Below are 24,556 nucleotides of genomic sequence, written 5' to 3' on the forward strand. Positions count from 1 at the left end.
GCGGAAATTGTTGCTTTTCAAAGCGAATCACAGGAACTAAACGAAGGCGTTCATGTTCTGTCATTGCGGGTCACCTGACTCACGTCGCCCCCGACTCTCCACAGCCACTAGAAATAGTCTAACTTGTCTCTAAAAGTCAAATTAGATGTCATTATTTTGTTTTTATGATTACTTTTATTTGTTTTCTTTCATTAACAGAGCGGCGGTGGCAACAATTTTCTCCAGATTTTAGGCGCCACGCTGTCGCCATCTCCTGGTTATTATGAGAAATGCTGTCGATGGCAACTTCTGGTCATTAAAAACAAACCAACTAGCCGTTTTTATACAGTCGTTTTGCTATTTCTAATATCAGTTCCTGAACGTTATATTCAATGACCAAGAGAGACACGGACCCAACTTTACCACAGGTAGCTTTCCATCTAAATTTACACATAAATTGATTGAATAAGTTTGCAATCTGGGCTGAACATTGAAAATGTGGTGGCGTGAGCGGTGAAAAGTATAAAAAAAAAAAGTATGCATGCATCTCATACGATTTTCTTTGGTTCTGGTCCTCTTTGAGGAAAACCACATTTATTTTCCCATCACTGCTGACACTGGATGCATAACATATTCAATCAATCATCAGAGTGAATATACAATATATTTTCCGAAAGGCCTTTTATTCCCCTCTAATTTTAATGCACATGTCGTCTGCCCATCCCTCCTATCCCAGTAAATAAAATAAAAACAATGGATAGTATCACGATTCAGGTAAAATAATTACATTTTAGATTACAAAATGACAGAGCTATAGACATGTGGTCGTAGTGGTTCCAAAGTCTCAAAGCTTTTACCATCCAGGGATTCATTTTATTCTTATTTATATATTTGGGAATTCAGCAGTCCATTCTTAAGAATGCACGTTGAAAAGCATAAATTCTTATCCTATTACAGAAATGCTGAGAAAATACAAACAAACAAGAAAGCAATAAAAGCATTTGTGAGGGGGGACATTCAGTAAAAACTATGTACAGCAATAATTAACATTCTATCAGACAAGCATGTGTTGTGTTGGATTACTTAATCACAAAAAGTGAAAACAGAAGGGTTTTCAGCTCGGGAAGTGGTTTGGTTTGTCATATTTATTCCAAAACATTGTCAGTGCAAAATATATGAAACGTGGCCTCATTCAAGTCATCCAGAACTGGTGTTGGTTTAGCCGTGCGAGGGAATTTGTGGGAAAGTAGCACCTAGTAGCACCGGTGAACAAGAACAAAAAACGACATGCACGCCGACTAGAAACAACCCAAGTTTGAAACTGAAGCATCGTAAAGTGAATGTGCTGCGTCGTTACATTTGTTGTTGTTAAAACTGCAGGGAGCAGCCTGACAGAAAAGAATCGGGGCACGCTTCTCCCAAATAATACTGTCACCACAATCGCATGAAAATTATTTTTGCATCTGATGAAAGCATGCATATAGTTAAGTATACATGAATGTTAGCCAGCCATTAAAAAAAGCTTTTAGAAAAGGTCAAACTATTGTGATGTTTATTTCACCACAATTTTTTTTTATTTTTTTTGCATGTGCTGCGGTTAATTCAAATTTTAGGAGTCAACCGCACCTAACGTGGCGCGGCGCTTTACGGAAAGGTCGGCACGCTCTGAGGTAGCCGAGAATGATTCCCGCCCCCAAACAATGCTAACAGGAGCAAAAACATACGCAACAGGAAACACATAGCACCATTATCAGTGATAATCTAGAGGAGAGCGGAACCTTCCTCTCATCTTTTCATCCTTCGCTTTCATTCTGAAAGGGGATGACACGTAAAAAGCCATTGTGAATCAGAGGCGGCCCATTTTCAGTCACATGTTCTTGCTTTTATAGCTTTCCTTTCCCCATCACCTCACCTTCCATCAATTCCTCATTCTTTCCTCCCCGCTCGTCCCCTCTTCCTACAAGACCTTGCTGCACACTTGGCAGCGGCTGACCCTGGAGCGCTCTTGGCCTTCCTTCAAGGTCTCCTGCGCCGTCGAGTAGAAAAACTCGCGGTTGGGATCCACCGTGGTCAGCCAGAAGCTGTACTTGTTGGCAAAGTAATGGCACGTCCCCTTGGCGCCGTTGCACTCAATGAACGGCGTCGCCCGGAAATCCTCCAGGCACGAGCCGGGCGACACCAGCGACTGGCCGCCGCCTTCGGCCCCGGCCGCTGTGTGCTGAATTGACACAAACACTTTAAAAAAAACAACTTAAAACTCTAAAACTTAGTTCCTTTAACGGCAATCATTTTTTTAACGCGCGATTAATGACCGCCCCTTACTTGGACAGTCTGTAATGGGGGAATTCCAGTCACAACGTAGCAAACATAAATTTAATAATAATGCATATATTTGTGGAGACTGGGGTCAAGTTGTATTTTTACAATTTCAAAAATGTGCATAATTTCTCAAGTTACTTCATGTTAAAGATTAGATAGCTCTTAATATGAAAAGAAAAATGCACTGAGCTGTCACCAATGTCTTACAAATGCAATTATGCCATCTAGTGGCAGAAAAATTACCCCAACAAAAATCAATATCACACATTAAAAATTGTTTTTTTTACAGTAAGTACAACTTTAATTTTAACAAAATTTTATGAATTATTATGAAATTACTGTATCAATGACTAAAAGATGCAGCCATATTTCTATTAGTTTAATTTTTTCCACTTTATGTTAACAAGAGTATGAAAAATTAGAAAAAAAATAAGATTTTGTTGTATATTTAGAACAGATATAACATTTAGAATCATCGCGAGTTAACTATTGAAGTCATGCGATTAATTATGATTAAAAAAGTAATCATTTGACACCCCTAATATATATATATAAATATAAAATAAAAATAAAAACTTTTTTTTAAACTTTTTTAAAAACTTTTTTAAAAACTTTTTTTTATATTGTTTCCCGATGTAATAATTTGTAAGCAATTTATTTTTAAGACTAATGCTAATGACAAAATACTTACCATGAGGAAGGAGTAGCCTATCCAGAGACTCCTCCAGCCTGGAGGGCAGTTGGGGATGGTCAAGTCCTGGCTGTGGACAGCCACCGCCTGAGATGGCACCTCGCAGACAGAACACCTGGGAGCCAAAAACAAGTTTCAAATGTAAGGCAGAAGGAGTGCTGAATTCCCGACATCCATACGCGGGGCTGGAAAAGCGCTCGATACCTGCTGATGTAAGGCCGAATCTGAGTGCGGGCCACGGGCATCATGGGAATGGGCGCGGTGGTGGACAGCCAGTAAGATTTGTCGTTACGGCTAGCGTAGTAGCACACCTCGTTAGGGGAGCAGTAGAGGAAAGGGATGGTGCTGAACCTGGGAAGGCAGGACCCCGGCTGACCTGAAGACCCACAGAGACGAGACGTGTCGTTTTCCAGCAAACGTGGCCTCGTGACGTGCTTTCATACCGAGGTCCTGGTTGTGTGCCTTCTCTTGACCCTCCACGTAAAGCAAGCTGTATCCGTCCCACAGTTTGGCCATGCCCTGCGGACACATGGGAACCTGCACGCTCTGGCTGTGCTTCACCAGAGTGTAGCCAATACTGATGCTACGGCCAATGGAGCCGGGACTACCGGGCCGACCGGCAGCACCGGGAAGGCCTGAGAAAGAACACGCAAAGAGATGATTTCATGTATCGCTTGCGCAATGGGAGAAAAAAAACACAAAAGTAGACCTTGATCTCCAGTGGATCCAGGGAAACCAGGAGGACCGGGGTCACCAATTGGTCCCGGTGGACCAACAGAACCAGTGCGGCCCAGTTTACCAACAGAACCGGGACGTCCCTTTGGACCTGAGATGAAAATAAAATGGTTAACTTCAAAATAATTGACCAACTGGGGGAAAAAAAAAGCGTACAATAAATGAAAAAACCCAATCATCTAATTTTGTAAATATTCACCTGAACGTCCAGGCAATCCGGGCTGACCGGGCCCTCCAGAGAAACCACTGGGTCCAGGGCCACCTGGTGCACCGCCATCTCCAAAGGTTCGTTCGTAACGTGGAATTGTCCCGGGTATTGTGATCCCGGGGCGACCCTTAGAACCCGCAGGACCTGGCCAGGTGGGCAGCAAGAGACGAATGTTTTATTATAACGACTATAGCCACATTCTTCTGTGCTCCGAAGTTGTGAAGTTTCAAGTCCTCCTACCTCGGTAACCCTTGGGTCCTTTGCCTCCGTAATAGCCAGGGTCACCTGGAAAACCTTTAAGACCTGGAGATCCACTGAATCCGGTGTCACCTTGTTGTCCTGGAGAGTACATTTAATGGTGTGAAAACTGTTCCAAGTGGAAAAAAAAAAGATCTCAAAGAAGTCTACCTTTGAAGCCAGTACTGCTGTAGAGTCCGGGGCCTCCAGGGATCCCTGGCTCTCCTTTCCTTCCAGGGGTTCCAGGGTAACCTGGGAGCCCAGGGTCACCTCTTTCTCCCTGGTCCGTGCCTGGACCGGGTGGCCCAGGAGGGCCTGGAGGTCCCGTCAAACCTGAAGAGGAGGAAAGAGGAAGGTGAGACAGGAAAAAGCCGGGAGGACATGCAATGAAGGACCCGCACTTACCGAACTCTCCATCTAGGCCAGGGAGGCCGGGATCTCCCAGTGGCCCAGGGACATCCGAGCCGACTGAAACACCGGGGAATCCGGGTCGACCTGGAAATCCTGTGAGTCCAGGACCACCTGACCACGCACACACGCAAGCCCGCACCTTGTCCGTCCATCAAATATGTCCCATGTCTCATTCGGTTGAGCTTGTCTCACCTGGCTCTCCTCTCTCTCCCTTTAATCCCGGGAAACCTGGTGCTCCTGCGTAGAAGACTCCTCTCTCACCTTTCAACCCCGGAAAACCAGGGGCGCCCTGTCGAGTTCCGGCAATTGACCCTGTAACAAAGACAAATCATCGAACAATTAGCAAACAAAACTGAACTTCGCAAAAAATGAACTCATCTTTCTTCTACTATAGAAAAAGTGAATTACCAGGCGTCCCAGTAAGACCTTTAGGTCCACGAAGACCATTAAGTCCGTCCAAACCAGGAGCTCCGAGAAGACCTGTGAAAACACAAGAGTGTGTTTGTCTAACATTCACGTCTCACTCTGAAAAACAGAAAAAAAAGTTATCTGACCTTTAGGTCCGGGACCTGCAGGGCCTCCTGGCAATCCAGGAGTTCCATCAGACCCTCTTCTTCCGGGGAAGCCAGACTGACCTTTTGGACCCGGGTAACCAGGTGAACCTGCCAACATGAGCGCATAAATACACTCGTCAATGTATGTACTGTTTATGCCAGACAATCTATTGACAAAGAATCCAAACATAGCAGCCGTCGCTGCTCCTACCCATGATTCCAGGCCCTCCAGCTTCTCCAGGTGCCCCCTTGACCCCAGAGAAACCGGGACTTCCTGGGAAGCCATCATCACCGGGCAGGCCGTCGTTGGTACGCCCACCTTGACGAACACAGATTCGGGTCAATCGACGCAAGGCCATTCAACGGTTGTGGGCTGCATCTTTCGCTCAATTTCTACCTGGAAATCCTGGCTCTCCACGCTGGCCTTTGAAGCCGGGACTGCCAGGATAGCCATAGAACTCTCCAGGCTGACCTGAGGAATACATAGAAGTCGATTTGAAAAGAAAATATTCAAACTTTTTGTGTGCGATGTGAAATTGAACTCACCCTTGGTACCAGAACGACCGGGTTGTCCGGGATTGCCAGAGAAACCGGGTGAGCCGTCATCTCCCTGCGAAGAAAAATAACTTGAAGTTCGCCGCCTCCACCAAGTACAATACTCACAAAAAGTTCGAGATGTTCGATTGAAATTCTGACATTTGAACCTTAAATCCAATATTCCGACTTTTTTGTCATGTTGTGATGTTTATTTGTTTCCTTACCCTTGGTCCAGTCATGCCAGGAAATCCCAGGATACCGGCTTCACCCTTAGGACCAGGGGTGCCCGGAAATCCGGGCTGCCCGGGGAAACCGGGACCTCCCGGCAACCCTTTACTCTGTTCGGCAAAACCTGGAAGTCCAGGCAGACCCTGACGACCCGGTTGGCCAGGAAAACCTTTGTCACCTGTGGAAAACAAAGACGTTTTTTTACATGTCCCGGGCCACTCTTGTCTCATGCAAATGGGTAGAAGACCAAATGTATACCTCGGGGTCCGGTGAAGCCGGGAAGGCCACTGCCTCCGGGGATTCCGGGCTCTCCTCGGACCGACACCACTGAAGTTGGAGGGCCAGATGGGCCTGGGGGACCGGGTAACCCATGCTCACCTAAAGAGGAGAAGACAACATTTGTTTTGAAACAAGCAACCCAAAAGTACGGATACATTATAGTTTTGGCAATTGCTAAAAGAAAAAAAAAACATATTTCTGTCTTGCTTGTTTTATGTTTAAGGCCATTCTGTTTTCTTAACATGGTAAAAACTTGAAACACACACGCATTTGTGAAAAGGCCATTACCATTAAAACGATCACATACTAAAATGTAAAAGAATGAACATTTTTGTCCCAAAAAACAAAAACTACGACGGCTGCTAAATCCAACACTGTTCTCGTTGTTCATTCCGGCTCAGGACACTTTACCTTTCTGGCCATTATAGCCGGGCGCCCCAGGAAGTCCATCCCTTCCAGGCCCCCCAGGAAATCCTTTCCCCCCAGGAAATCCTGGACTCCCAGGACGTCCTGATAATCCGGGGAAGCCCATCACCCCTGGGAAACCCCGTTCGCCTGTGTTTAAAAAAAAGAAAAGAAAAAGACATTGCTGTTTGTTATCTTTAACTCATTCACTGCCATTGACGGTTATAGACGTAAAAAAATCATTTGAACAATTTCTATTAATTTGTTAACAAGAGTATGAAAACCTAGATTTTTTTTTATTGTTCATTTAGAACAGATATAAAATCTGTGATTAGTCGTGAGTTAACTCGTAAAGTCATGCAATTAATTACGATTTGAATCGCCCGACGCTCCTAATTTTCAATTGTAATTAATTGCATGACTTCAATAGTTAACTCACGATTAATCATAAATTTGATATCTGAAGTGAATGAGTTAACCAAGAGTGATGTCATCAGATGCTGGCTTCACCATACCCTTCCTTCCTGGTATTCCTGGTAATCCCTCCCTTGTTCCTGGTCCTGGAGGTCCAGGGGATCCCCTTGACCCCGGTGAGCCCGGCGTTCCGGATAGTCCTGGGGTGCCCTTCATACCAGCAGGGCCTGGGAAACCTGGATCTCCCCTCTCTCCCTTTCGACCAGGAAAGCCTGGTGGAGGATGGATGATGTGACATTATTATCTGAATTGATTATTATTAGAAGGGAGGGGGCGGAGTGGGGGATGAAGCAGCATTCAGGAACACATTATTATTTATAAAAGCAATCAAAAACACTCTTAATAACTAATGTAATTATTAATTGACTTTATGTTTTCTAAAAGGCTTTCCAAATAAACTCACCTTCAACAAAATGTAAAAATTTGAATTCTTGCATACATACAGATTGTGAATACACACCACAAGCACACCTTGCATAGTATGGCTGCAATTGCACTCTGATTGGAAAATAGGAAAATACACTCTTAATATGATCTGTATTATTGATTGGAAAAAAAGAAAGAACAAATTTGATTATTTCAGATGTCATTGATTTTTTTTAGTGCAATTCCAGACTAAATTAGCATATTCAAACCACCAAGGAGTAACTAAATTCTATGATCCGTTTCTTAAAAAAGAACACTCTAAAAACAGTTGGGTCAAACAGAACCCAAATTGGGTCCAAAAGGGACCAACTCAAACTTTTTGGTTTATTCAATTAACCCAAAAAGATGGGTCAAATAAATAATTAACTATTATTAATTAATAGTTAATAATTTAATTTTACCCAACTTTTTAGATTAAATAATTCAAAAAGTTGGGTTGGTTCATTTTTGACCCAGTTATATAAGGTTATACGTTGGGTCAAATGAATAAATAACCCCCCCAAAAAACAACCCAACAAATTGGGTTGCTTTGTGGGTTAGTATTTAACTTGACCCAACGATTTGGATTAAATAACTCAAACTTCAGGGTTCATTTTTAGACCAAATTCAATTGGGTTATTCAATTAACCCCAAAAGTTGGGTCAGACAAATAAACCACGACACAACCCCAAAAATTAGGTTGTTTTGTGAATTATTAATTGAATTTGTTTAAAAACTCAAAAAATTGGGTCGGTCCATTTTTGACCCAATTTGGGTTATTTTTGACCCAATCTTTTTTCGAGTGAATTTTCAAGATGTGCACTGGATGAGTGGAACATGATGAAAATGTCATCCTTTTTTTTAAGAATGAAGCCTTGTTGAGTTTGTGGTCACACAAGCCTAGTGCAAAGAAATGACAGATGCCACTTGAATGTTTCAATGCACTACAAATGTTAGCGCTAGATGCACAAGGACGGCTGGAAAGAACAACACTTCCAAATGTCTCACAGCTAAAATGTCCACAAAGTCAGCACAAAGCAAAGTTTGTCATGAGATGTTCAATTGATCGTATCCATCCAGCATTCATGGACATTTTGAGCCGGAACATGGACGTGTAGGCCGGCAATGGAAGCAGTAAAAGATGGAGCGGATGGGACTATCGATGGATAAATATGCGGAAAAGGGGGAGTATATCTCACCTTGACAGCCTACATGGAACGAGCCAACACCAAGAGGAAACAGGTGGAGGGATGAAAGGATGAATGGAGATGATGATGACGGTAGGTGGGAAGGAGGGAAAGGTGGGAGGAGGAAAGACAGAAGACGTGGGAATATAAAACCAAAAGAGAGGGAGAGAATCTTTCGGGTGAGTTTAAACACAACACAACGTGTGCCATGAAGTCTGGTTCAAAAATGGAGAGAATGAAGAAAGGTGACAACTTCAAAGTAAACAATCATATGATTTGCTTCTCTTCCTTCTTGCATTAAACATGGTGGTGGATTTCACAACGTGAAGGTTTCCCTCACCTGGTGAGCCGCTTAGGCCCTTGCTGCCATCGATTCCTGGTGGACCGGGGACTTGAATGGTTGGATCGCCTGGGAGTCCAGGAGGACCAGAAAGTCCAGGATAACCATCGACTCCGCGCTCCCCCTTAAGCCCGGGAACACCCGTGCGCCCGTCGAATCCTGATCAAACCAAGGGGGTCATTGAGGTATTCATGTGACTGTAACGCCGTCAAAAGGACGCACCGGGCGATCCAGATCCTGCAGGTGACCCGGGCTGGCCCTTGTCTCCAGGACTTCCTGGAAAACCATCCCGTCCTGGAGCCCCCCGTGTGGTTCCCAGGACTTCTCCAGGCTGGCCTTTGGCTCCAGGGCGTCCTGGGACACCATCCTTGCCCCTGGCCCCGTCATAAATCTGTCCTGGGACACCGGGAACACCGGGGTCCCCTCTAGGTCCAGGGAAACCTGAGGGAGAAAGCAAGATCAACAGTCTTCGGACCCGCAGACACATATCATGTGGTACAATAAAGCACATTCAGCGCCATTTTGTATTTAAATGTTTTTCATACAAATCAGAATCGGCTTTATTGGTCATGTATGTAAAACACACAAGGAATTTGTCTTCATAGTCACAACCCATCCAATTAACATAAAAAAAAAGACCATCAGACAGAACGGGAAGCCCGGTGGGTCACTATTTAGCGCCCCAAGTTTCTTAGATGACAAAAGATAACATGAGAAAGGCTCAACCTACTAGTCTAAACACGGTATTCTGATTAACATCTCAGAGGGCGGCCATTTTGCCACTTGCTGTCGACTGAAAATGACATCACAGTTGCTCAGGACTCAGGTAATGACCAATCATGACTCAGCTTGCATACATCACATGACTTAACAAAAAAAAAAAGAAGAAGAAGTGAGCTGTGATTGGTCGTTACAGACAGCAAGTGGCAAAATGGACGCCCCGTGAAATGGATAAAAAAAAATTCCACAATATTAATGCATTTTTAGACCATAGTGGAGGCCCAACAACAACATATTATTGTAAAGAAAATGTTTGTGTTGACTTCCCCTTTAAGGGGGAGCACAGCTTGAACCTGGGAAAAAAACAGCACCTAACAGAATTCTACGACTTGCACATTATGAAAGTGTAAGCGCAAGTTTACTGTAGTTTTCTACCGCGTTAGCATAGATTAGCGACAGTGACACTTTTAGTGTAAGAATGACATTGGTCTGAATGGCTGACTACCTTGTGGTCCGGGCTGTCCTCCAAAGCCGGAGTCTCCTCTCTCTCCTTTGCCACCATCAAATCCTGGACGTCCGGAGCCTCCCGGAAAGCCCGGCTGACCTTTCGGACCTAATATGCACAAACATCTCAATGATATTCTGTTGATCGGTATTTATGTTTCCTTACATTTCTAGATCTTTTGGAGAAAAAGAAAAAAACATTTTTTTTTTTTTTTTTTTACCTGGTCGTCCAGGTATACCGGGAAAACCGGGCAGCCCGACTTCGCCGGGTATGGTGCAGGGAAGCACTTGGCCTGGGAGCAGTCAATCGTAATTAGGCAGTGGACAAAAGGTTCAAGCAGATCCACAAAAAAGAAAAAAGAAAACAAACAAACACATTTTTGATTGTGACATGCATGTTCATTCACAGAATTTATGTTGATTGTCCGCTGCCTCCATTCACTACTTTTCAAAACATCTTTTGTGTTTTACTCCCTGCAAGTGATTTAGTTGGAGCGCTTTGCTCCGTCTTTGGGAATCCACTAGTTTCCGCGTATAAAGCTCCTGAGATTGTTACGCTGGCCACCTGATGAAAAAGTTCATTACCCACCCGTTCCCTCTTCGCTGTCAATAACCTCTTCGCAGCTGTTTTCACCTGGACAGACGCACGTGCACAAGGCCGTCAGCAGGACAGAGCGATGGACGGACGGGTGGAAATGGAGAGGAAGACAGAAAGAGAGAGAGGTCGAAAATTGCAGCATACAAAGCCAGTCAGGGTCATTTGCATGCGCCAAATCTTGTTCATCAAACAAAACATCAGCAAAATCAGCAATCCGTTCCATTGGATGACTTGAGGCTCATCTGGTTAAGGCAAATGCTTTCAAACAGATTATTGCACTTATTGCAAGAGCAAATTTGACGCTTGTCTCTTTGCTCCCGCTTGTGACAATAACCTTTCATATTAAAGAGCACAAACACGGGTTGTTTAGCATTAGCATTGAGCTATGAGAGCACAGTCATTTCTGCAGATAGGCAAACTTTGTGTCGTTTGGCCTCGGAGGAGGCGAGAATGTGATCAATTATGGGATTCTTTTAAAACACAGGTGTCAAACTCATCCGGCACGCCACATCATTATTATTATTATTTTTTTTTTTAAAGAAAATAAAGTCTTTGGTCTTTTCATTTTGGCTGTAGAGTTCAACCTTTTGGTTGCCTCTATTTGACATGACTTTGAAATCATTCCATTCAAATTTATTGTTTAAAAATGGACAGAATAATTGATACAGGGGGTAACTATGTATTTATTTTTATAATTTACATATATTTTAAAGTTTTTGTATTATGCCAATGCAAAACATGCATGCGAGCTTTTTTTGTCTACTTGGAGTTACCATCCTTTGGTTTGGTTTATTGAACATTGAACATATAAATGCAGTACAAAATATAAAATAAAAGTGAAAGAAAGAAAATAAAAGTTAAAAAAGAAAATTATTGGTAAAGTCAGAATTTACATGTTCAAAGGGAATAGGAAAAAGTACAAGAACTTATCTAGTCCTACCCCCACTAACTTATATCATAATAATGTACTATAAATTATTATATTTAAAAATATATCATTAAGATAGAAAAAAAGAAGCAAATGAAGAGAATCCCCGCGTTCGACGCTATAGTGCCTGTAACTGTGAACGTGTGTGGCTTTAAAAAGCGGGGCCTGGCCTGGTGGGTGACGTGGGCGTCAGCGAACGAGAGTGTAAAGTATAAGTGTGCAATTTAAAATTCTATATGCACAATTTAAAATTCTGCGATGCAGTGAAAACACAAAAAGGAAGTAAATCGCACGGATAATATTATAATGAGTTGATTTTAAATGCATTCGATTTTTATAGTCACCCCGGGAAATCTTACCTCAGATGTGGCCTGTAACAAAAAACGAGCTTGACACCTCCGTTTTGTAATACCATAATTCAGACTCCAAATCAAACTGTCATCCACATCCTCTAAGGCCAAAGAATCACAATGGCAGTTCAGGTTTTCACTTTCATCATGATGCAACAATCATTGCACTATAAATGAAGCGCTTTATCAACAAGAGAGATTATAGAGCAAGTGTAGAAGCTCATTAATGGAGACCATTAATCGTGACGTTAACAGTTTGCTGCAACAGCCGAGGGGAGGAAGGGCAGGAAGCTGCTTTCGGGAGAGAAAAATCCTTCCCAGGTTTTCGGATGAGTCCACGAGGAAGGAGTGTAACCCTCCTAAAGTGTTTGGGGCGTGGTTGCTATGGTAACTACTGAAGTCGGAGGACGGCAACGCTCATGATGGATGTTCGATTCAGCCTGTAGGGACAATATGAGACTCACACACATGGATAACGTCCACTACCACTTACCTCTTGGTCCAGGCAAACCTGGCGACCCCGGCAGTCCCGGAAAACCGGGTTCTCCGGGCTCTCCTTGGAAGCCGGGCGCACCCGCAAAGCCACCGCCAGGCTCGCCAGGCCCTCCAGGCCGACCCTTGGCACCCGGGAACCCCGGGAAACCTTTCTCTCCGTATGTGTTATAGCCAGCGTCCCCCTGAAGCAGACATTTCATATTTTATTTTGTTTATCAAGAACCCTCTTTTGATTTGATTTTGAAGCACTCACTGGGAGTCCGGGGGCTCCGGGGAAGCCTGGCGATCCGTCCCTGCCTGGTGTTCCTGTTTCTCCAGTGGGTCCTCTGGGCCCGGTTGCTCCGAGCTCTCCCTTCACTCCAGAACCAAAGTCGGTGTAGTACGATGCCCCCTTTTCTCCTTTACGGCCAAAGAAACCACGTTCGCCAGCACGACCCTGAGGGAGGACCGCAGTGAAAGTTTGCTAAATAAGCTACAAGTAAAGACATTTAGTTTCTCATTCAAATGAGAAATTATTCTCGTTAGAAGAAGAACGTTTCTGGTTAAGATGGTAACTTTCCAGGGTTAGGGTCCTATACTTTTATTTTCACTCAGAAATGCAAAACGAAATGTAGTTGTAGGTCCTCCTATACTGTATTTGGGAAGATTATATTTTTAAGTTGGCCTTCTCACCACATTGGTGGCATGTTGCCATCCATTCATAGCATTGCTACGACTAGCTTGACTGTCTTTCCGACAATGCAAAGCAATAAACAGGTACCTCAAGCAGGAAAAAAAAGCATTTTTTTCAGATGAGGTACTCGAATTACTCGAGGACCCGTTTCACCCCGACTGTTTTCCAAGTCACACAACAGCAAATGGTATTTTCTAAGTTGTTTCCACCATCAATTCAGTTTTTCTTGCAGTAGAAAGACAATATCAGTTGGGGGCAGTAATGTGCCATTACGTTTTTTTTTCTCAATAGACACCACAGAAGAAGAACAAGGAAGGAAGGACAATACATTAGATACAGTCGTGTTTTGTGCTTGCTAATTCCGTGCAATTCTCCTTATGAAAAAAACATGGTAAAAAAAAAAAATCGGTATGTTTCATTGTCTCACCCATTCATTCACTAGTGAGCATAAAAAGTGTACTAAAAAAAAATAAAAAAATAAAAAAAAAGCAATGATGATGACATTACCGAATGAACAATACTGAGCTCTTTTTGGAAAAAACAAAAAAAAAAGAGAAGAAAAAAAAAAAAAAAAAAGTGTACTAGTACATGAACAATTCTGAATATCGTATAACTACTCAAATGTGCTGCTAAAGGGTTCAAACTGTACTCACAGGAGATCCCTGAAGGCTGCCAAATCCAGGTGAGCCCACGTCACCAGCCTCACCCTTTGGTCCAGGGAAGCCGGGGCTGCCGTTGGAGCCCGGAAGTCCAGGAGTCCCGGACAGCCCCGAGGAGCCGCCTCCGACACAGTTGCAGTCACCGGGATCCCCTTGTTAGGGTGGGGGACGAGGAGTAGACGAGATGGGTTAGAAGCAAAAGTATCATTTAGCGTTCAAGTGTGTATTCAACGCTGGGTGGTACCTCGGAAGCCTTTATATCCTTGGTTACCCGTCGGTCCTTGAGAACCAGGCAGCCCCGGGACACCCGGAACGCTGACACCGGGTGAGACTGCAACAACACGCGCACGTTGACTGAGAGTGGATTTAAAAGCAATGGCAAGTTTGCAAAATTTTGTGGCTTTCAGATTTCACACTGTTTGCTAATGGGAAGGTCTGCACGGGCTCAGGCAACAAAACGGAAATTAGCAATTCATTCTTACAGTGGGTCTTTGAAATAATGAATTTTCTAGTCAAATGATGACTAAGCAGCACAGTGCAGCTTTGAGACACAGTGTGAAATCAGAGTTAGTTTGTTCTCATTTGCAACGGTAGCTTTGACAGGCTTGAACTGCAAGGTTATTTTAAGCATTAGATTGCTTTTATATTTCAATATAACACAGCTTTACATTAAGCATGAACCAAATTCACTGATTTTACATTGCTCTGCTGACAATTCTAACCTCGTGCCTATCAAGATATAATGTGTACATTTGGTGTGCTTACAAAATAAAGATATGCTATGTATTTTGCAATTACTGCATAAAATGCATGAACATAATGAATTCAAACACAAAATGATCCTGCGTGTGTCCCTCCTACTGCAAGTAAAATCAATGAATTATGTTCACTGGCGACACCCTGTGGCCAAAGATGAGAAAAGCAGCTTGCAGTCAAGAGACCAGTAAGCCAAACTTACCACTACACCTTGCACAGAGTAAAAAGAGTTAAGCTACCGCCTGCTGAAAGTTGAGTTTGCTGGGCTTTTTCTTATTGATTTATTCGCCCAGGCAAGCAAAAATATTGCCATGGTGACCATCGCAATATGGCTGCTGCCCGGGGGATACCTGGATTTGACTGACCAGTGGGCCTTTCCACCTCAGGATAGATGACGCAGGGCTCACTGGGTCGGCCTTGGAGGAAGGTAAAGTCAGTCAGCCAGGATTTCGGTCTTGCAGCCGTACTTACAACTACCTTTCATGGCTTTAATTCAATCGTTTTATGCATAACGCCTGCCTGATGATGATGATGATGATGCATCCCTAACATGAGGTCAATGCAATCATAGAGGTAATAATTTACAGGGGGGGGGGGGGGGGGGTAACATGCTTAATGTGATCATCACCATCTATGACGGAAGGGAATATTTGTTAACTGGTTTTGGGTCTACGTACCGGAGGAGCGCCGAGGTCCAGGAGGTCCTGGGATCCCTGGGATCCCTGGAAGTCCAGGTGAGCCTGGAAGTCCTTCAGTGCCATAGCCGGGTATGCCGGGGTTACCGTTCTCTCCCTTTGGTCCCGGGGTCCCTGGGAAACCCGATCTGGCGGGACCACCTCCTGACAAGAAATCAGCAAAGACGAGAGGTTTATCAGAACGACGCCGTACATCAAACTCGTATGAGCACGTTACCTGAACCGTAACCTCCAAGTCCTGGTGGGCCCGGCGGGCCTGGAAACCCAGGAGGTCCTTGGTCACCGGGTGTGCCTGGAAATCCGTTAAAGCCCGGGTCACCTGGTGGTCCTGGAAGCCAAAGAAAGGGGCAAAACCAGTTGGAGCAAAAACTTCAACAGTCCAAAGATTACTTTGGATGTTAAGCGTCAGACTTTACCTTGAACAAAAGTGCCTGGACCGCTGACATAAGCAGTTGGTCCCGGGAGTCCCTGTTCTCCCTGGTCTCCCTAATAGGCATTCAGAACAACGATGATTGAATTGGCACACTTGTAGTGGACGTCCAAGACTGGAATGATTAAGGAAGTCGCACAAAACAAAAACGGAAAGCGCGGGGGACTCCTTGTACCTTGGATCCGCTGTATCCTGGTTGTCCGGGAAATCCTGGAGCTCCTGAGTATCCCTGTGACATAACAGATGTTGGACTTAGATCAGCCAATGAGGTGACAGAACATTTTAAAATCAAGGTGCGGGTGTTTTGTTTTTTTAAAGTCTACCTGTTGTCCTGGTAGGCCAGGAGGACCGTTAAATCCCGGAGGACCCTGAAGGCAACACAGGAAACAGCACACAAGTTACAGAATAATGTTGGACAGGACAACATTTCATTTAAATTTTTATGGAAGCACTTACTCTGGGCCCTGGGTAGCCAGGTATCCCTTTCTCTCCAAATTCCCCACGGAAACCAAAAGGGCTCTAAAGTTGAAGAAAGATGACAAACGTTCACAACCCCAAACTTGCGCGGAAACCTTTGAAGGACTTACAGGTGGGCCACGGTTCCCGGGGAATCCACGGATGCCCTTCGGTCCAGGTTCACCCTTTCAGGCAGAGAAAGAAAACGCAACCAAGTCAGATTTGATTTTAGCTGAAGTCACATTGAAGACCCTGTAAAGTCAATTCAGAGTTTTGTTTCCTAATACGTTGTACGTGTCTAAAAAGTAAGTTGTGAAGATGTAGCAATAAACTATTTTACACCGAGACGTGATGTGCAGTTCCCTAAACTAGCTGTGTGCACCCTGGACATGCATCTTCCCTTTGGATAGACTGCTAGCATGGCTGCTTCAGAGTGCCTCATTGTTGGCTGTAAGTGTGCGCATTACCCCTCCAAAATTGGCCACTTAGGATAATAACCTTCCTTTGCTCTGTTACCTTATCTCCTTTATAGATCGTGAGGGTCTGCTCGCTCCTTAGAGACCCGTCACCTGGCGTGCCACTCGGTCCCGGTAGCCCCAAATCACCCTGGAGGCCATAATAACACACATTTGTATCTGTTCAAGAGAGATAGCGTTATAGATAGATTTTCAATTAGCGACACATACCTTGTCTCCTTTCTCGCCTTGATATCCGTCACTACGACTCCCCTAAAAATAAGATGACAAGATGCACTTGGTGCTGTCTCTTAATGACAAAGTCACAGCATCTTATTGTTTGTTTTTATACTTACCATCGGCCCTGGTGGACCGGGAAGACCGGGCGGGCCCTGAAGACAAACAACACAACTTCACTCAAGTGTCCTTCGTGTGATACAGGGAGGGGAAAACGCAATATTATGTGCAGTTCTCTTGAACATACGGGATATCCCTCCGGCCCTGGTGGACCAGCGAAACCAACTGGACCATCGGGACCTACGGTGCCCTGCATGAGGACACACATTTTCAAATTTGAGTGAAGAGAGGAACATGAAATGTTGAGTAAAAAAAATTCTTACAGGTCGACCGTCTTCTCCTGGAAGGCCAGGTAAGCTCTGAAACAAACACACAAAGAAAGTTAATTCCGGACAATACTGATGAATAACAAAATAAAAATGCTTTGTCAGTGTACCTGAATAGGTATTTTTAAGGTATTGTATGTATACTTTAATAAAGTATTTATTTTACTTTTGCCTTTCACTCCCTATATTTGAAAACTATTTTCTACTTTTCAAAATAGGCTTATTATGTGACACCTATGGATGACAACAAGACACAGATAGAGAAAGATACATTCAATCAAGACTGATAACTTAAAAGCAAGATATTCCCCACCCATGGCCTTAATAGAGTTACTTTGAGTTACTCAATACAACTAAACACAAACCAATAACATTGTGAGTACTTTGGCCACCTCTGGCGCAAAGGAAGACTTGTACATGAGTGAGATATCAGCTTTTTGGCACCATCAAGTGGCCAAACATAGTTACTGCATGCTATGACGACTGACTTCCACACGGATGTAAGACTTAATAAATTGTCAGTGAGAACTCACAGCGACGCCGCCATCAGTGATGTATCGAGGTTCTCCTTTCTGACCCTTTGGCCCGATAGGTCCCTGGAAGAGCACATGACAATATCATAATTGAGCCGCACCTTTCATACCGGTTGTAAAAAGTGTATGAAGCGAAACAAGCAGATCTGTCTTTACTGCAAATCCAGGTTGGCCGGGCCCTCCGGTGCCAAAACCAGGATATCCGGGCTCCCCTCTGGTCCCATTACAGCCGTCCAGTCCTGGTGGTCCTCTGCCACCCTGCTGACCAGTGTGACCCTAAGTCCAACAGGGGGGGAATTTTTTTTAATAAAAATAAAAATATATAGTTTATTTTAAGATCCATTTTTGGACTTTGTTTACTTACAGGTACGCCATCATTTCCTTGAAATCCTGGTACTCCCATTGGTCCCTGTTGAATCAATCAGTCAATGAACAAAACAGCTTGTTGCTATAACATTTCATTTAGTTTTAAGACTTAAACTGCCTATACGTGATTAACAAAATGGCAAACATTTTCCAGTCTATAACACCCACTTTGTCTCCTTTCGGGCCGGATGGCCCTTTCAAGCCAATATGGCCCTTCTCTCCTTTGGGCCCTGAAGGCCCCGGGCTGCCACGGAAACCCTCTGGCCCACTCTGACCAACATCACCTAGAGGCCCGGGACGACCCTGAGATGGAAGATGACAAGGTCACGAGTCCATTGTTGTTGTAAAATTTACACAGGCCACATCATTTGTAAAAAGATGTATTTTTATTTATTTTTGTCATCTGTAACATTTGCTCACAATATATATATCGGTTGCAATGTATCAATTTTGTTAAGCAGTAAAATCCCCCAAATTTTTTTATATATCAATATCAGAAGGTGGCCATTTTGCCACTTACTGTCGAGTGAAAATGACATCAAAGTTTAGGTCTCAGGTAACAACCAATCACAGCTCAGCTTCAGTAAACATGTGAGCTGTGATTGGTCGTAACCTGAGACCTGAGCAACTGTGATGTCATCTTCAGTCGACAGCAAGTGGCAAAATGGCCGCCCTCTGAGATGGATAAAATGGCTGGATTTTGCTTCCTGAATCTTATTTCACAAATTAATATTATTAATTATTAATTACTATTAATCAGAATGTCATGTTTAGACTGGTCAAGAAATGTTTAACGTTGACTAGGAAGTCTGAAAAATGTTTTTTTCCAGGCTGCACTTCCACATATCCACCACATAACGGCAGTAAAATGACAAGAACATCACAAGCTGCTTTGAAACATACACACTCACGCACACACATCGAGATGCATGACAAGTGAAGCCATTAGCTCCCATTTAAGCAGGTGAGAGGAAACACGGGAGACAGAAGGAGCCCATGAAAGGCGTGTCAGATGTCAGGTTTGATTTCAGAGATGAAAAATGAACTTGAGGCCTCTATAGTATATTACACATTGTGCATATTAACTCATTCACTGCCATTGACGGCTATAAACGTCAAAAATTCATTTAAACTATTTCTATTAATTTAACTTTTCCCCCCCACTTTTGTTAACAAGAGTATGAAAACCTAAAAAAAATTGTTTTATTGTACATTTAGAACAGATGTAAAATTGGTGATTAATCGTGAGTTAACTAGTGAAGTCATTTGATTCCTTACAATTAAAAAATGTATTTGCCTGACGAGATGATTATTAAAAATTAGGGGCGTCAGGCACACATTTTATATCTGTTCTAAATGTACAATGAAAACAAATCTAGGTTTTCATACTCTTGTTAACAAAAGTAGAAAAAAAATGTTAAACTAATAGAAATAGTTCAAGTTCAAGTTTGACGTTTATAACCGTCAATGGCAGTGAATGAGTTAACATATATACAATACACTGTTTGTATCTATTTTGCTCTCCGGTGAATGCAGTATCATGTTGTGAGAACTAATAATGAGTCGACAACGATCCCGGCTTTGACTTGACCAGCGTGGGCGTGTCCGACGCCTCGGGGGGGGGGGGGGCAGCCAAGTTGACGTGATGAGAGGGTTTGAGCGAGGTGAAGTTCAGCCTGTCAGCGCTGTCTGGATCCCATCTTGGGTCCACACCTGGTTTCACACGGAGCCAAAAATGCCAGGCCTTTTCCTGCTGGCCTCTGAACACACCTTGGTGACAATTTTACCAAGCTCATCTCTCGATCTGATATTTCCAATGTGGTGGTGTGCGACGGCATTCTTCTCAAAAGTTTGGCAGACACAGCATTAATGTGCCGACACCTTCAGCCACAGCGAGCCGGGGTCATTTGGAAGCAGTTTGTGTTTTCGTGCCAAAGAGTCGACGTTCCGGTCAGCCCTGAGCGGACCTTCCAGCCTCATCATCTTCCAGCAGAGTGGTCAGTTTGTAGGCCCAACCCAAATCCCCTCCAGCACAAAGGGCACAAAGGGGCCTATTCGAGGTCGCTAAGCTCTCTGGACTTAGCGCTCCCATCGAGGGCCCGCCTCACTTCCTGGAGCGGGAGAGCGCTTGAGCAGACAGTTTCGGGGCGGCCGTGTGTGTGTGTGAAAGTGTGCGTGTTGTCCGCCCTCAGGCTGTCGGGGTGTTTAACCAGTCGTATTGTTCCGGTGACGGGGTGAAGATTTAACTGTCACACTGCATGCTCACTGTCGGATGGTGATGGGAGCAGAATTTGGTGGCGCTGGCGATGCTGGCAGGGGGAGAACTGGCAAACGAATGGGATTTGGCGGACTACGGTGGTGCAGGCTCACAGTGCAATTCCCGCTGCGGCTGCTTGGAAAATGAAGATGGATATATTATTTTAACTCATTCCAAATGTTCACCAAAAATTCACATTCATTCCCAAAGAGAACAGGCAACAGGTTTCAAATCGTTCCAACTGAAAATTGAAATTATTCGACTCATTCAATTTGTATTTTCAACATTTCTCAACACAATTTCACATTTTCCACACTATTCCCACTTTTTAATTATTATCATTTTTGTTACATGATAAACTTCCTTTCCTGCATTCATTCACTGATTCCAATCATTCGAACTTCAATATCTCTTACAAAACTTCCCACAAATCAATATTTTACATTTTTTATCCACAAAAAATCCCACAAAAAATTCCCCATTCAGTCCCAGTGACACATTCAACAAAACAAATTCATATAATTTCCATTTGAAATTCAAAACTTTCAGATCATTCAGTTTGCCGAGGGAACGATTTTCAAATAACAAAAATTCAACAATTTTACCAATAACAATTCCAGATTTATTCCTAATCAAAATAGAACACATTTTCGAATTGTTTAACTTTCCCCTCTAATTTCTACATTTTTTGACCAATTCAAATCATTCCGACTTAATACTTTTCATCTTATCAATACAGATTTTTTTTCAAACTATCAAATTGAAAGCACAATTTAATTTTTTGGGGGTTCTCCAATTTCTTCATTTTTTTCGACCAATTCAAACACTTCCAACTTTAAACTATTTGTTTTACACCGACCACATTTCTTTATATTCACCTACAGTTACCTGAGAATCCAAAGTATTGCAACTTCAACATCTTCAGCTCATTCTGGGTTACTGCATCTCTTGCTTTCTGTAGTTATCAGATTAGTATAAAAACAATTGACGATTCCCCTCACCACACCTGATGATCCCTTAAATATTCACTCAAGCCAGTTTCTCATTAGCTGTACCTAATAATGTGACCATTACTCTTTTTTTTCCCCACTCACTAGTCCTCTTCGCACCCGCCATTAAAGCAACAACCTGTTCTCTGCTGTTTAAACAGCACATCGGAGGTCAGCGCCTCGCTGTCGTCCCACGGTGATGATGTCACAAAGTCATCGCGCTCCTGTGCGCGGTCGCCAGTGAAGCGCTTCCATATTTCAGTGCCGTCAAAGGTGTAATTGTGCTAAAGACAAGGTCGCCCTCGTCCTCTCCCATGCGCCTCCCTGAAAATCAGCCCGAGGTGACAGCAACCTTGGAGGACCAAAGCGTAATTGGCACGCATGGGTTGTTACAAGACCAAATAGCTTTCAAATTTAATGTCGACAACAGATGTTTAGGCCTCCTTTAATAGGCACCTTCACTGAATTTAACTCTCTGTCAGGTCACCGTCTTGATTGGCTAGATTTCGTTTCATGTCACAATTCGCGTCGGCAGCTTTCCCCGCACGCGAAGATGAGGACAAACACCTCAGACTACAGGATAATCTTCCTTAAAATAATCTGGCATTTCCCAGGTGTAGACATACCACACACATACATACGCGCAGAAAAATATAATTGCACAGGTGCAAATATTCCCACCCCCCGATTTTAAAGGGTGAGGAGCGCCTACATGTTTAACGACCACATTCAGCTTTTGTGGAGTACGGGGCCTCCGAATGCATCGTAAATTACCGCACCGTCGTCGTTATCATCCAGAGCCTGGAAAATCACGACTAATAAGCAGTGTTGCGCATTCCTGCACGTGTGAGCTTTTGTGTCTGCATGTGTGTTGAAAGAGAGTTCACGCTGGTGTCTTAAATATGCCTTTGACTTCTATTCAATGTACGCTCAGCCCTAGTTTAGCTCTTCTCATTCATTACAGTACATTACAAACATATTCCAGTGGGAGAAGACGAAAATGATAAGTGATGATGACAATTTTAAAACTGGTTGCAATTCCAAGGAAAAGCCACACGAGGGCGGTAGAGTGCACTGAAAGCAGCAGTTCAACAGGGAGGGAGAGACATTGCATTTTGGTGTCTCGCTCTCGCTCTCTCTCTCTCTCTCTCACACACACACACACACACACACACACACACACACACACACACACACACACACACACACACACACACTCTTGCTCTCAGTCATGCTTCCACATAGATATGATATAAAACTCTCACATCGCAATTGCTCTCACACATACTGACACACGTTCTCACACAAACTCCTTCACACACAAAAACACAGGTGTGAATGCTTTCTCTATCGCACACATACAAACACGCGCTTTTACACGTACTCTCTCACACACCATCTCACTCTCACATTCACGCACGCTCACACTTCCTTCGTATTTTCAATGACTCTCACTCTCTCACTTCGACAAACACACATTCTCACAACCACGCTTTTTTGCTCGCTCACTCACTCACTCACCATTTTTATGCACTCTCTAGCTCACACTCGATCACAATTGTTCTCTCTCTCCCTCACTCTCTCACACTCTCTCACACACACACACACACACACTCACACACACTTGTTATACGTGTATGTGTACCTTTCATCGTTTCCGCCATTTTTACACACCCGAGTGTGTTGAGATGAAGCCTTACAGTGAGATAAAGAAGCCCCTCACCTCAAAAGGAGAAGGCCGATAACATGCCACGGAGGGGCCCAACTGCATGAGTGTATGCCAGGAAAAATGTTCGGATGAAAGGCGGCGTCTGATAAGGCCGCCCTGTACATTAGTCTGTACATCACGACACACCAACACATGGAGGAGTAGCCATGCATATAGCGCTAACACACACACACACAGAATGAGAGATGAGGTGGTTATATTGAAAGATTAAAAAAAAAAAAGTGGATCAAAGTCGTCATTCATGCTTGTCTCGCGCTCCTGCCAACTTTCATTATCTGGCTGCAATCGGAGCCATTGTGTGCATTAGTTGAATACGGCAAGCCTCCGTGTTGCTCCTTCTTTTTTTTTTGCACCCAAAAATTTTACATTCAACTCACAAATTCTATAGATGTGTTTAGATAAATAAATAAGAGATGAAGAGATGTTGACTTACATCGAGGGAGCCTATAGAAAGGTTTTATCGCTCATTCCTTATCGGTCAACCCTACTGAGACGCAGAAGCATTATCGACATGCCCTTATTTTTAAAGGGACGGCACTTCTGCTTCTCTTTCATCCCCCCCCCCCTCCCCATCCGTGATCGTCTGTTTAGTCTCCCTTTACTCGCCAGCCTTGTGTCAATAAATGTAAAGATTTAGTTGTTATAACTTGGCACAAGTTATTTTGCTCGCGCACTTTCTGTTGCTTCAACAATGACCTCGAGGGCGCCTTTGCTGTTCGCCCAGTGGGAGAGGATGTTTTCAGATCAAATGAATTCAACATGGCACAAATACTATAAACAAAGATCTAAAGCCCCTCTTCAGAACGCAAAGCCCTTTGGCTGTTAATAATGAAAAAGCAACAGCACATCTGGATTGCGTCTCGCCCGAGTGTTTGGACATCACCTGGGGGAACGGCCACTCCCTCTCCAAGGCATCGGCAACGGATTCAGAGCTAATGTCCCCGCGTTTCCCCTCTTTCATGTGTGAAAACAACAAACACTAAAATTGTCAGCTTCTTTTCCATAAAGATCCAATTTCCGACTTCCCATTGTGGGATTTGCTCTATTTTTCATTATACTAAAAAAAAAAAGATTTGAAACGAAAGTGAAAGGGAAGTCATGATGCCAAGTGCAAACGAAGCACTTTCTCGCTTCTTGCTTCCAATAACAGTTCAAAGTGTTATTTAACAAAAGTGGTGTACAGTAGGGAGCTGGTAAGTGTACCTTTCATTGTCAGACAGTAATTGATGTTGTTGGATGCAGAGGGCAAAAAAAATAAATAATTACAAGACAAAGAGCAGAGAAATAGAAGGTTTCAGTACTCTGGGTTAGTAAAAGCAGTATGGAAATTGGTTAAGGACTCCTAAAAAGT

At 43.6% G+C, this 24,556-nt stretch overlaps 1 protein-coding gene across 4 annotated transcripts in view; it reads right to left on the reverse strand.

Annotated features, from left to right (window-relative positions):
• Window positions 1–535: 535 nt before the first annotated feature.
• col4a6 (collagen, type IV, alpha 6) overlaps window positions 536–24,556 on the reverse strand; it is a 64,238-nt gene continuing 40,217 nt past the window's right edge. For 2 of the 4 annotated variants that reach the window (XM_086060366.1, XM_086060365.1), the window contains 45 exons: window positions 18,399–18,533; window positions 18,229–18,273; window positions 18,021–18,140; window positions 17,865–17,927; window positions 17,329–17,364; window positions 17,193–17,255; window positions 17,065–17,100; window positions 16,940–16,981; window positions 16,770–16,859; window positions 16,385–16,438; window positions 16,254–16,316; window positions 16,121–16,165; window positions 15,973–16,026; window positions 15,784–15,853; window positions 15,585–15,695; window positions 15,350–15,511; window positions 15,038–15,088; window positions 14,161–14,247; window positions 13,911–14,068; window positions 12,838–13,020; window positions 12,583–12,766; window positions 10,803–10,847; window positions 10,435–10,506; window positions 10,215–10,322; window positions 9,212–9,430; window positions 8,990–9,148; window positions 7,099–7,269; window positions 6,590–6,733; window positions 6,158–6,277; window positions 5,896–6,077; window positions 5,681–5,744; window positions 5,532–5,606; window positions 5,346–5,453; window positions 5,135–5,242; window positions 4,989–5,060; window positions 4,773–4,892; window positions 4,575–4,691; window positions 4,341–4,502; window positions 4,173–4,271; window positions 3,924–4,076; window positions 3,699–3,815; window positions 3,433–3,624; window positions 3,194–3,365; window positions 2,990–3,104; window positions 536–2,197 (listed from right to left, as the gene is read on the reverse strand). In XM_086060366.1, the coding sequence (XP_085916492.1) occupies window positions 1,937–2,197; window positions 2,990–3,104; window positions 3,194–3,365; window positions 3,433–3,624; window positions 3,699–3,815; window positions 3,924–4,076; window positions 4,173–4,271; window positions 4,341–4,502; window positions 4,575–4,691; window positions 4,773–4,892; window positions 4,989–5,060; window positions 5,135–5,242; window positions 5,346–5,453; window positions 5,532–5,606; window positions 5,681–5,744; window positions 5,896–6,077; window positions 6,158–6,277; window positions 6,590–6,733; window positions 7,099–7,269; window positions 8,990–9,148; window positions 9,212–9,430; window positions 10,215–10,322; window positions 10,435–10,506; window positions 10,803–10,847; window positions 12,583–12,766; window positions 12,838–13,020; window positions 13,911–14,068; window positions 14,161–14,247; window positions 15,038–15,088; window positions 15,350–15,511; window positions 15,585–15,695; window positions 15,784–15,853; window positions 15,973–16,026; window positions 16,121–16,165; window positions 16,254–16,316; window positions 16,385–16,438; window positions 16,770–16,859; window positions 16,940–16,981; window positions 17,065–17,100; window positions 17,193–17,255; window positions 17,329–17,364; window positions 17,865–17,927; window positions 18,021–18,140; window positions 18,229–18,273; window positions 18,399–18,533 (5,007 nt within the window). In that variant the 3' untranslated portion in view covers window positions 536–1,936. The remainder of the gene's footprint in view (window positions 2,198–2,989; window positions 3,105–3,193; window positions 3,366–3,432; window positions 3,625–3,698; window positions 3,816–3,923; window positions 4,077–4,172; window positions 4,272–4,340; window positions 4,503–4,574; window positions 4,692–4,772; window positions 4,893–4,988; window positions 5,061–5,134; window positions 5,243–5,345; window positions 5,454–5,531; window positions 5,607–5,680; window positions 5,745–5,895; window positions 6,078–6,157; window positions 6,278–6,589; window positions 6,734–7,098; window positions 7,270–8,989; window positions 9,149–9,211; window positions 9,431–10,214; window positions 10,323–10,434; window positions 10,507–10,802; window positions 10,848–12,582; window positions 12,767–12,837; window positions 13,021–13,910; window positions 14,069–14,160; window positions 14,248–15,037; window positions 15,089–15,349; window positions 15,512–15,584; window positions 15,696–15,783; window positions 15,854–15,972; window positions 16,027–16,120; window positions 16,166–16,253; window positions 16,317–16,384; window positions 16,439–16,769; window positions 16,860–16,939; window positions 16,982–17,064; window positions 17,101–17,192; window positions 17,256–17,328; window positions 17,365–17,864; window positions 17,928–18,020; window positions 18,141–18,228; window positions 18,274–18,398; window positions 18,534–24,556) is intronic. The other 2 variants (XM_086060368.1, XM_086060367.1) reach the window with 2 other exon arrangements.

The sequence above is a fragment of the Leptonotus elevatus genome, chromosome 17 (genome assembly GCF_054856555.1).
Source record: "Leptonotus elevatus isolate MCC_2025b chromosome 17, RoL_Lele_1.0, whole genome shotgun sequence".
Lineage (NCBI taxonomy): Eukaryota > Metazoa > Chordata > Actinopteri > Syngnathiformes > Syngnathidae > Leptonotus > Leptonotus elevatus.